General features: G+C 39.6%; 1 protein-coding gene across 1 annotated transcript in view; it reads left to right on the top strand.

The window, feature by feature from the left end:
• Nucleotides 1-13281, top strand: part of dcc (DCC netrin 1 receptor) — a 312064-nt gene that overhangs the window by 74250 nt on the left and 224533 nt on the right. Inside the window, exons 7-8 of the mRNA XM_061802018.1 lie at nt 2995-3149; nt 3478-3598. Of these exons, the coding sequence (XP_061658002.1) occupies nt 2995-3149; nt 3478-3598 (276 nt within the window). The remainder of the gene's footprint in view (nt 1-2994; nt 3150-3477; nt 3599-13281) is intronic.

The following is a 13281-nucleotide window of genomic DNA, read 5'->3' as shown; positions in this document are numbered from 1 at the left end:
CCCACTCAAAATGACTAACTTGTGACTGCGAAATTAATTTCAGTCCCTTTTGGAAATTCCAGGTCGATGTTATTGTGGAGTGAGCTCAAGTGAAGATTTGAAGCTGTGAAATGTGTTAGACATCTGACACAACAGGCAGATAGTGGCTGGCTGTTGTGCTCAACAACAAAATATGAGCTCTGGTAAAGACGTCCTGTGTTCATCCACTTATTTTTATTTAACTGTGCATTTTTCCCTGGCATTTTGAGAGCAAAATATACATTCTTTTGTTCAAAGATCTACATCTAACTGTGAAACTTCAAGCTCTTCATTTAATGGAAGAGCCAGTTTTACGAAAACACTGTGCTAACCTATCCTGCTGTAGTCATGTGACCATGGTTGAGAGACTTCTTCTCCATGCCAAGGTTGTCCTGCTCGCAGTTAACGCTTCCTTCTCTTGTTGCACAGCTGAGATATGTGGCGGGAACAATAAAGGCGCTCTTCCCTGGTCACCATCGCACTTTTTTTTTTTCTTCTCACCCTCCCGATGCACACTCTGCGGAGTCCCGTCTCACTTATCCATAAAAACGCTGTTTTAGATGAAAGAGAGTAAGGGTGCTGCAAACTGTTGGGATCGATGCAGTGGTGTGAATTTAGATTACCAAATAAGCCTCCCAGGTTATAAAACATGGATTAAGGCATAAAACACTATCATATGAATCCTATGGTCCGATGGCATTGGGACAGTTCTATCATGCTCCAGCCCCACTTGCCCACAATCACACACTGTTGCAACAGTGTAATCAAGACCCAGATGAATTTAAGTCTCCTATTCACGTGATTTTCCCTGCATGTACAGTATTATATAAAGTTCTACTACTCCATGAGAGAGACTGACAGTAGTATTGAGTGCTTAGGCTAATGTGAATGTCTTTGTAAAATGTACAATTACAACCGTGCCACAGCATATCCTGGTTCCCAGCATTGTAGTGTTATATCATATATTATTATATAAATCTATCTATCCATCCATTTTCTTTGTCGCTTATCTTCACCAGGGGCGCATGAGTGCTGGAGCCTATCCCAGCTGTAAATGGGCAGGTGGTGGGGTACACCCTGAACTGGTTGCCAGCCCATCTCAGACCACATTGAGACAAACAGCCACACTCACAATCACACCTATGGGCAATTTAGAGGCTCCAATTAATGTTGCATATTTTGGGGATGTGGGAGGAACTCGGAGTGCCTGGTGAAAATCTACACAGGCATGGGGTGAATGTGGAAACTCCACATTGGCGGGCCCAGGATCAAAGCCTGGAACTCAGAACTGTGAGGCCAACACTTTACAGCTTCTCCACCGCGCTGTATAGAAAAATATATTGTTTAATAATATAATAAATTCTACAACGTAAAAAGTCAACATGCTCTGTGAAATCACAGTGAGTCAGCATTTCCCTGGGTTTATTTTGAATCAAAATCATTTTGTGACAAATTCTGTCTGAGTAGAAAAAGCATTTTTTGTGATGATACTCCCATCGAGTTTAGTTTTCTTTGCGCAGCTTTTGGTGGTTTCATGGAAGTTAGAGGATTCTATTTTCATTTGGCATAGGCTAATTCCTGGAAATGTCGTTCATGAGAGTTGTGTGACATTGTCAGTGTTGTGAAGCTGCAGCAGTCATATGTTGAAAGGAAATCATTATCTCTTAATGAGAGCATTACTGCAGTCAGGAAGTTTCACCTCCAGATAATTATGAACTGATGGGAAAGGCATTGAGCTCATCTATTTTCAAACTAATATTAATTTACATTTTTTTTGTTCAGTTTTCCCATGTTCATGACCAGATTATGCAATTTTATCATTTTCGATTTTTAAATTTACATCTCTCTAATAAACTCAATCATATCTCTGGTCCTTTTTTCTTCCCATTTCTAATTTGCTCTTATGTTTGAATTTGCTAAATGTCTCTCATGCACGGTCCCATCTTCCTTAAGATTTGTTTTTTGCTCTACTGTATCAGGCCTTCAAAGTGTGGATTTCTTTAAATATGTGTGACAGTGGCATGACATTCCTGGATGTCAGTTGTGTTTTTGCTGACAGGGTGTGCATTTGCTGTTTTGGATCACTGACAGCATCAGCACAATGCTTACTGCAACACAAGTTCCTTCTGGCTTCATTCTAATCTGTGTTAAGGTTTACAAATGGTTTCTGTCTGTCATGGCAGTTCACAGTCACGTGATGGTTTTCAATGACAGCAGTGAATCTTGTCATTATCCTGTTTTGGATCAAGTGCACCTGTTTGTTTTTTAGTAAACCAACATTTTTCGAAAGCTTATAGCAGTATGGTTTGTTCAGTCATTTATTCTGCACGCGTACTTTGCACTGGTGCTTTATGATTGGCTGGCTACTATTTCAGGGTGTATCCCACCTCTCACCAAAAATATGTTGGGATGGTCTCCAGGACAGTTGCAGTCCTAGTGAGGATAACTGCGTCTATCTTAGTGACTCACATCAATCTCAAATGTTTGTTCAGTTTAACAGGAAATTCACAACGTGGCGTCCATGTGCTGACAAACACACCTCATGCAACTAAATATACTGATTGATTGAACTTTTAAATTAAAACATGTAAAAGAACACAAAAAAAGATATGATTCTACAATATAAATATAAATGTTCCAAACTGAAACACCATGCACTGTGGTCTGATAAGAAGTTTTATTATATATATATATATATATATATATATATATATATATATATATAAGAAGAAAACATACTTCAATTACTGTCAATGAATTTGAAAGTCATCACGATAGAATAAACAACACATCTTCAGTAATAAGAGCACTACTGACTCACTGAAGTTTGGTTGATGAGATGTCAAGATTTATTTTCAATCTTTCTCTCAAATTAGATGCAGAATTTTTCGTCCATTCTTGCTGAGATGTTACAGAGAACTAGCATTATGGATGTATTATTCTTACTTACAGTATGTTTGTGTTTTGTTTGTGCAGTTCCACCTCAATTTCTCAACTATCCAACCAATATTTACGCCTATGAATCCACTGACATTGAGCTGGAGTGTGCCGTGACAGGAAACCCACCACCGACCATACGCTGGATGAAGAACGGAGAAGAGGTTATCCCCAGTGACTATTTCCAAATAGTGGTGAGCAAAATAGAGCACAGAAAAAAAAAAAAAAAAACGCATCTACCATTCAAATAATTTAGATTAAAAATATGAGCATGTAGTACTACAGATACCAACACCAAGTATCAAAGAACATTACATAATAAATTAACAGTTAACGTGAGAGAACAATTTTCTTCACATTTTTTTAAATTTTACCCATTTGGTTAGCACTCAGAATCCATAATTCCATTGCACACAATAACATGGCAAATGTTCACACCATTGACCAACTAACTGTGAACAAGCTCTATCTATGCATCCATTTTTGATGTATGACGTGTTGTCTATGTTCATTGTAATTTAGGATGGCAGTAATTTGCAGATTCTCGGTTTGGTCAAGTCAGACGAAGGATTTTATCAGTGCATTGCAGAGAATATCGCCGGCAGCTCACAGGCCATGGCTCAACTGTTGCTCCGAGAGCCAGGTAAGAACTGTGAAAATTCAAAGAAGAGCTGTGTTGTCATTAGCTTCAATCATCAGTCGTCTCAATTTCATAATATTTGATACAGTAGCCTTTGTTTGCAATCATAGAGGCCAAACATTTCCCGTAGTTGTTTGCCAGGTTTGCACACCCTGTAGGAGGGATTTTGGCCCACTCCTCCACACAGATAATTTCTAGAACAGACTGGTTTCTAGGCTGACGCTAAGAAACACGGAGTTTCAGCTCCCTTCAAAGATTTTTTTTAGGTCTGGAGACTGTCTAGGCCATACCAGAACCTTTATACGCTTCTTATGGAGCCAGTCCTTTGTTTTCCTGACTGTGTGCTTTTGATCATTGTCATGTTGAAAGACCCAGCCACGACCCATCTTCAATGCTCTGACTGAGGGAAAGAGGTTGTTGCCCTAAATCTCACAATACATGGCCGCGGTCATACTCTCCTTATTACAATGCAGTCGTCCTGTCCAATGTGCAGAAAAATACCCCCAAAGGATGATGGTACCAGTCCCATGCTTCACATTAGGGATGGTGTTCATGGGATGGAACTCATCATCCGTCTTCCTCCAAACATGGTTAGTGGAATTATGACCAAAAAGTTTCATTTTGGTCTCATCTGACCACAAAACCTTCTCCCATGACTCCTCTGTGTCATCCAAATGGTCATTGGCAAACTTAAGATGGGCCTTGACATGTGCTGGTTTAAGCAGGGGAACCTTCCGTGCCATGCATGATTTCGAACCATGACGTCTTAGTGTATTATCAACAGTCACCTTGGAACTGGTGTTCCCAGTTCTCTTCAGGTCATTAAGTCCTGAGCTGATTCCTCACCTTTCTCAGGATCATTGAGACCCCACGAGGGGATAACTTGCATGGGTGTCCATCCACTCCAATTGAGATTGACTGTCATGTTTAACTTCTTCCATTTTCTAATAATTGCTCCAACAGTGGACCTTTTTTCACCAAGCTGCTTGGCAATCTCCCCGTAGCCCTTGTGTGGTGTGGAGTCTTACAATTTTGTCTCTGGTGTCTTTGGACAGCTCTTTGGTCTTGGTCATGATACAAGTTTGAGTCTTACTGATTGTATGGGGTGGACAGGTGTCTTTATGCAGCTAAGGACCTCACACAGGTGGATCTGATTAAGGATAATACATGGAGTGGAGGTGGATTTTTAAAGACAGACTAACAGGTCTCTGAGGGTCAGAATTCTAGCTCATAGACAGGTGTTCAAATACTTATTTGCAGCTGTATTCCACAAATAATTCGTGAAAAAAAATCATCCATTGAGATTTCTGGATTTGTTTTTAGATTATATCTCTCACGGTGGACATGCACCTACGTTGAAAATTCCTTCATTATTTTCTCAGTGGGAGAACTTGCAATATAGCAGGGTGTTCAAATACTTATTTTCTTCACTGTAATATTATTCACTTCAATGTCGATACAAAAAAAAAAAAATAGCTGAGAGCGTGTCATTCATGCGCAAAGTTGCGGAAGTCTCAATCGACATCCCAGTGGCAGCCATATTGCCTGCAATGTCATTTGCATATGTCACACTGGGACAATCGCCATTGAGAAGACTTTGAATGTCTAGTTAGCTAGTTAGCTCGTGTTACACGCTATTAAACTGTCTTTGTACTTCTATTTTATGGTTTTGTATTGTATTGTATTGTGTGATTAAATTGTCTTAAAGGTAATACAAGTGGGTGGAACTGTGGATCAGCTGGTAAAACGTTGGCCTCACAGTTCTGAGGTCCTGGGTTCAATCCTGGACCCGCCTGTGTGGAGTTTGCATGTTCTCCCCATACCTTTGTGAGTTTCGTCCGGGCACTCCGGTTGCCTCCCACATCCCAAACACATGCAACATTAATTAGATTCTAAACTGCCCCTACATGTGATTGTGAGTGTGGCTGTTTGTCTCCATGTGCCCTGAGATTGGCTGGCAACCAGTTCAGGGTGTACCCCGCCTCCTGCCCGTCGACAGCTGGGTTAGGCTCCAGCACTCCCCGTGACCCTCCCGAGGATAAGCGGCAAAAGGAAATGGATAGATGGGTAATACAAGTGCTTTGTTATATGTTGCCGTTTTGACAAAGAGTATTTATTCTAAATTCACACATAACATATGTTATAAACGGTGAGACAAATTAGTCCCCCATGACTATCATTTTTTTAATAGCTCTATCCACGTCTACCTGCCCACAAATCTCTCATCCTTTGCAGCTCTGCAATCCATTATTCACGACGAACCAGGTGTTTTGGAAAAGCGTGAACAGTGAATCCAAACTCCAGCAATACGACTTTTTGATTATTCTCCAAAACAAATGCCTCGAGAGGATTTTCATGTTGGGCGATGCAAAACATCCCACGACATCATTACGTGTGGTGAAAAAATGGATGGGTCGATTCTGACTGCCTTTTTTTTTAAATTAAAAACATACTAAAAATCATGCTTCACGTGTCAATAGACCTTTAAAAAGAAAACGATATTATCAGAAGGTAAAACTCTAACAGTGTAAATCAAAATGGATCATTATCACATTGACGAGGACAAAATTGTTGATACTGCTCTTGTATTGAGTCCATTACATTTTGAAAGTGCAGCTAATGTTGTGGTTGGTCACTGCTAATTGACTAATTGTGACTGTCATGATTTCCATATATGGATTGCGTGTGCATTTCCACTGTAAAGGTCCTTTGCTCAAAACATTACCTATAGTGTAGCGTATTCATAGCATGTTTCAGTTTCTTTTTTAAATCCTGATTTGTGATTTAAGAACTAAACCCACTGTGCAGGAGCACATTTTCTACCTCTGCTTCTCTCGTTAAGATCCCATTTTCATAAGAGTCAAAGGAAGGAAAACAAAGACCATCTTGAGGCAACTTAAAACACCATGTCGGAGCACAATGATGATAAAGAGTTCTAAATCAAAGTGTAGGAAAGCAACATACTAACTCAGGAAAGGTGTCAATTGTGGTCTTGTTGGATGTCAGTGCAGGTTTTGATACAGTAGATCATAATATACTGCTGAAGAGATTGAAAACGTGGATAGGACTAAATGGAATGGTCCTTAAACTGTTCAGGTCATATCTGGGGGAAAGGAGCTACTTTGTAACGATTGGAAGTGATCAATCTTAACAAATCGCAATGTCCTATGGGGTCCCTCAAGGGTCAATTCTTGGACCCTTCCTGTGCAACCTGTATATGTTGCCCTTGGGTCCATTTTTTACAGAACTTTAATCTTTACTATTATAGCTATCTAGATGACACACAGTTCAATTGAGATGTTGTGCCACTGTCTAAATTAGATAAATAATTGGATGACCCAAAATTTCCTTCAACTACACCACAACAAAACTGAGATAATTGTTTTTGGCAATAAAGAAAAAAGTGTTTGTAAATACCTGGACTCACCATCATTAAAAACCTAAGACCAAGTCTGAAACCTTCGGGTTCTGATAGATTCAGATCTGAATTTCAACAATCATATCAATTCAATGACTAAAACTGCCTTTTACCATCTGAAGAACATATCTGGAGTGAAGGCTTGCATGTGTCAGGCAAACCAGGAGAAGCTCATCCATGGTTTTATGTCAAGTCGACTTGACTATTGTAATGATCTTCTGACTGGACTCCCCCAAAAGAGCATTAAACAGCTGTAGCTCATTCACAATGCTGCAGCTCAGGTTCTGACCATAACAAACAGGTCAGAGCATAACACTCCAATTCTAAAGTCTTTACACTGGCTTCCAGTCAGATTAGAATAGATTTTATCTTAAGTTCTACTAGAGGTCTATAAATCACTAACTGGGTTGGGTCGTGAATACATGAAAGAAATGCTAATAGAATACAAACTCAATTACAAAAAGACTAAGGTCAAATGGTGGTGTGCAGTCCAAAGTAAACATGGTGAAGCAGCATTTATCTATTATGCTGCACACAAATGGAATAAGTTGACAACAGAGGTGATGTCAGTCCCAAGTGAGAATGTTTTCAAATCCAGGTTAAAAACAAACTTGTGCTTTTTAGAGTGTTTGCACTTTACAAACATATTTCTTGCACTGTAAGGTGTTTTAATTGTATTTTTTATTTTTGTTGTATTTGAATGCATTTAATCATGTAAAGAACACTGAGATACCTTGTGTATGAAATTCACTATACAAATAAATGGGCTTTACTTTGCTTCTTTGCAGTTCAGTGATTCTGCTAAAATAGATTTTTACATATCTGTGACCTTATATTGTGAGGAAAACTCAATCATAGAAATGGCTTTCATATACTGTGGTGTGAATAAGTATTGGCACACTTTTGCAATTATTATATTTTTTCACAGTTTCCTTACTTGTGTAAGATCATGCATTAATATTGGAGTAATATAACCCAGTAAGTAATATTAATTAAAATACTGTTTCTAAATGGTGATATTTCATTTATCAAGGGGAAAAAAAATATTCAGTCAAGTGGCATGGTGGCTCAGCTGGAAAGCATTGGCCTCGTAGTTCTGAGGTCCTGGGTTCAATACCGGACCCGCCTGTGTGGAGTTTGCATGTTCTCCCTGTGCCTACCTCCTCCCACATCACAAAAACATGCAACCTTAATTGGACACTCTAAATTGCTTTTGGGTGTGATTGTGAGTGTAACTGTTTGTCTCAATGTGTCCAGCAATGGGTTGGCAACTGGTTCAGGGTGTACCCTGCCGCCTGCCCGTTGACAGCTAGGATAGGCTCCAGCACTTCTGTGACCCTCATGAGGATAAGCGGTGAAGAAAATGGATGGATGGATATTCAGTCATCTGTCCCTGTCTGAAAAATTAATTACCCCCATTTTAGATCATTATTTTAAGTGTTTGGAAAGTGCAATTTCTAACGCAAATTATCTTATCTAGACAAAAATATATGTTCAACCGTTCCATAAAATGCATATCCTGTTTGATGTTTTTACTAAAAAATACAAGTGTTTATAAATTAAACTCAACGAACTTTGACCTAGTTTCTCTTACCTGCAAAATGACTCATTTCGTGGGTGGACCTTTGATGTCACAAATTCTGGGATGGTCTGTTTTGGAACGATGATAAGCTGGGAGTGTTTTGTATTCACGCCGAAGAAAAACCCATACGTGTTGAGAATTCCTCAGTGATTGTAAGCCTAAACCAATCTGTAAAAGTGATGTATTATTATTTTTATTTTATTATCATTATATAATTATATTATTACTTATTTGTGAAAATATACCAACTAAGACTACGTTATCGGCTTCTGTGTGTTTTGGTGTAAAACTAAGCATTTTACATATGAAGCAGTTGTTGCAGTTGTCGCGTACCAAATCATTAAATACATGGCATTTGTATAATTATTAAAACAAGACTGAAAACTTTGTATATACATTCAGGATATCGAAACCTTTACTATTTAGCAGTTTATGACTAACTAAACCAAACAAGAACTTCACAAACATCGCTTCACTTCATTGCCAGCTACTTCATCTGAATTCGAACGTGTGTGGTATCTAACTGGTTCAATTGATACCTTTAACGCCTTCATAAAGCTCGTATTCTTCACCGACTTTGTGGGACCCTTCAGAATAATGTTCATCACTCGAATTATCAGAAAATTCATCGGCGTTCTTACAGTGTATTCCTACGGGATCCATGTTGTTGTCACAACATCCTACATCACGCCCTTGATCGGCTTTCTCTGCCACGTTTCCGTCCTTTTCCAGCGGATACAGCAACGTGTGATCATTTGTTGCAGATAATCAAAAAATTATCTCAAGATCGGTTCAATCACATTTATCAGTCTGGAAAGTGTTAAAACAGGGATTTCTAAAGCTTCAGTATTATTCTCACATAAAGAAAACGTGTAACAGTGGTGAACGTCCCCTGGAGTGGCCGACCTACAAAGATTATCCCAAGACAACAGCAATGACTCATCCAGGAAGCCACAAAGGAACTTAAAACAATTTCTGAAGGAATGGAGACCTCTCTGGCTTCAGATTTGGCCAGTGTTCATACAACAAATTGGAATGGGAGACTAGGCAAAAATGGCATCGTTGGCAGAGTTCCGAGGCGAAAACCACTGCTGACCAAAAACAACAAGAAGGCTCATATGACATTCACAAAAAAAAAAAAAAAAAACTAAACAAACATCTGATTGATCCCAGAAACTTTTGAAAGAATATTTTATGGACTGATGAGATGAAAGTTGAGCTGTTTGGAATGCATATGTCTCGTTACATCTGGCGTGAATGTACCAGCAATCAAACATGGTGGTGGTCTGTCACTTTCTTTTTCTTTCCTTCTTTCTTTCTTTCTTTCTTTCTTTCTTTCTTTCTTTCTTTATTTCTTTCTTTCTTTCTTTCTTTCTTTCTTTCTTTCTGTCTCTTTGGTTCTTTTTCTTTCTCTGTCTGTCTGTCTCTTTCTTCCTTCATTTCATAAATCTTTATTGTCTTGCTTTTCCCTAAGCCAGTGACACAGATGGCAATATACATGCAACCATGCACACATACACACACACATACACACACACACACTGGGAAATATTAGGAGGGTCAGATGGTTGGTGTTATCGCTTGGTTCCTATCGCCACAGGAAACAAGCATCCCAGCAGGCTGCACAATGCCCAATCAACGTTCCCATGAGAAATCATGGTGTTTCTATGTGTTTGCTTGAATGTCAGCATACCACCTTGTTTCCCTTGACAACTGCAGGCCACTTGATCCCTTGAGTGACTCTTGAGATAGACAGACATACAGACATCTGAGACCATGTACATATAGAACATGCACGCCTGCAATCGCGCACACACACACACACACACACACACACCACACACACACACACACACACACCTACACACACGCAATCATGTATACACACACATACCATAACTAAAAAATAATAAAATAACTTAAAATACAATGTCGGGCAAACTACTAAAATGTAATGAGCTATGCTTCAGGTTATTCCAAAATAAATGAAACTATTCTAAAGTGAAGCTACAAGGAATGTGCAGTCAGATGAAGGGAGTGATTCAGAACCTCCTTAAAGAACAAAAGATAATGATTCAAACAACAATTTTTATTATTAATTCTCTGGTGATTGCTATGCGATGATTTTCTATTTGAATCCAGTGATTTCAAAGTTACAATTGCCCATAGTATTTGTTTATGTGTTATGTACTTAATTTAGATGATCTCATAAAACCACAAATATAAAACTGAAGGTAAGGCAAACAGTACTGTGCCTCAATGAATGTAGCACACAGGTCCATGTTAGTACCTTTTTTATGTGCTGTTGTAACAGAGTAAAATACATACAATGCAAACTACTTGATGAAATCATGGCAGAATGTGCACAAGAGTGCTGTCACTTTCACATGGCAGAAACTACAGGCTGTGAACGCAATCCACTCTGGTGAGTCACATTCCATGACTGCTAATTCAAAACCCACTGTCCACATTCAGTTTCTATTTTTTTACATTTTCCCACATAATGCACTCATAATTTCCATCATCATCCATTATAGAGACATCAACAAAACAGGCCTATAACATGCAGAGCATTCAGGAACTCTGGGCGGTTCTCATCCACCTTCAAAACCCTGCCACCAGGGAGCTTTTTAACCACCAAAATAATTTCAACTCCAGAAATAGAGGAACCAGAGAGTTTCTAGACTCTGTTTCCTCCTGGCAAGGCATCAGAAGATTGAAGAGCTCTAGAAGTATTCAGTCAATTGATTCACTACCCCGGTTTGCCAAACCAAAGACACTCCGTCCAATATCCATGCAATGTTGTAGATTCATTAACTATAATAGCCCAATAACATCCAGCACTTTCAAGAACTCTGGGCGGATCTCATCCATCTTTGGAGCCCTGCTAACAAGGAGCTTTTAAATAACTATGTCAACTTCAACTCCAGAGATATAGCAAGCAAAGAATTCCCAGACTCTGCTTCCTCATGGGAAGGCGTAAGGCGCCAGTAGATTCAGGAGGTTTCAAAGAATTTAGCTGACTGACTCAAAACATCTCAAGTTGTGGTCAACAGCACCCTATCCCCACTATGCTCAGTGTTGATGGTGGACTGCTTCCCTCTCGTGAAATGCTGGATGGTGAACCATAATTTCTTCAAATATGTCCAAAAGTCAGTTTCCATGGCTCCTCCAAACTCCTCCTACACCTGAGTTTTTGCCAGAGTGACAAACTAAACTAGATTTTGCTTGGCCAGCAAATTCCCTTCAGCTGTCTCTGGAATCCCACAGGGCAAAACGGCCTGATAGAGCTCCTTCAGCTTGAAGGCATCCCTTGCGGCTGTGTTCAGAGATTGCTGCCGTGGCAGGCACAAAAACACCTTATGGCCACAGCTCTGATCAGGCTGCCTCAACAAGTGAGGCATGGAACATGGTCCACTCAGACTCAATGCGCCCTCCCTTCCCCAGGATTGTGGGTGAGGTCCTGTCCTGAGGTGGTAGTTAAAACATCTTCTTGCCTGGGACTCTACCAGACATTCCCACCAGACCCACACAATATTCCAGGTCGGAACAGTGTCTATACCACCATATTCCAACTCGTTGCCAGGTAATGATCAGTTGAGATCCCCCTCTTTATTTGAGTGTCCAAGATATGATGCAAGTCTGATGACACAATGCCAAATTCGATCGAACTGTGGTCTATAGTGTCCTGGTGCCAATTCCACACATGAACAACCGTATTTTGAACATAGTGTTTGCAATAGAAGTACAATAACAGAACACTGGTCTGGTTCCAATCGGGGTTGGGGTGGGGCATTCTTTTTTATTACGCCCATTCAGGTCTCACTCTTATTCCCCACATGAGTGTTTAAGTCCCACAACAGAACAAGGAAGTCCCCAGTGGGAGCACTCTCCAGATCACCTTCAAAGGACTCCAAAAAGGGTGGAGACTCTGGGCTGCTGTTTGGTGCATAAAGCACCAACAACATTCAGGACCCGTCTTCCACCTGAAGGTGGAGGGAGGCTATCCTTTTTTCTACTGGAGTGAACCCCAACGTTAAGGCACTGAATTACAGTTTAAAATGCAGTCATTTTTCTCCCCTAATAAATTTGCAGAACTGCCTGGAAAAATTTTGCTTTGCGTGACATGTGATCATGAAAGTAGGTTTACTGCTGAAAAGGTTTTTGTAGTCGAAGGTTTGATGGTGTTACCTTCTGGCTACAGTACTTGGAAATGTAAATAGTATTACTGCCCAATACTACCAAAATCTACTACACTGGCATCCAACACTACGTGTATGTGATGGTTCATTAAATACTCTAAATTGGCCATAGATGTGAATTTGACTGCAAATGCTTCTCAACCCAAGGAAATTTATCATTTAGTAACTTGTAACCTATGTTCTAATGGCACAACATTTTTTTTATATTCATTATTTCCCAATTAGTTTAATGAGTGATGTAAATAGATAGAAATAGAATCAAAAAGAGGGAGAACATTATTTCAATTGAATGTATTCATATAGGAGCCACACTCTTTTTTACCATCTTCTCATTCCTCTCTTGACCCTTCTGCAGTACCACCTCATTTAAATGCTGGTATGGATCAGATTTAAAATCTGGAGCAGGCTAAAAATAATGCATTCTGCAGGAGATATGGAAAGGGAAAAGAGCAGGTGCTAAATTGAAGTAAATTGAGAGAGAGGA

The sequence above is a fragment of the Syngnathoides biaculeatus genome, chromosome 17, assembly GCF_019802595.1.
Source record: "Syngnathoides biaculeatus isolate LvHL_M chromosome 17, ASM1980259v1, whole genome shotgun sequence".
In the NCBI taxonomy this organism is placed as follows: Eukaryota; Metazoa; Chordata; class Actinopteri; order Syngnathiformes; family Syngnathidae; genus Syngnathoides; species Syngnathoides biaculeatus.
This window is presented reverse-complemented; position numbering and strand designations above follow the sequence as displayed.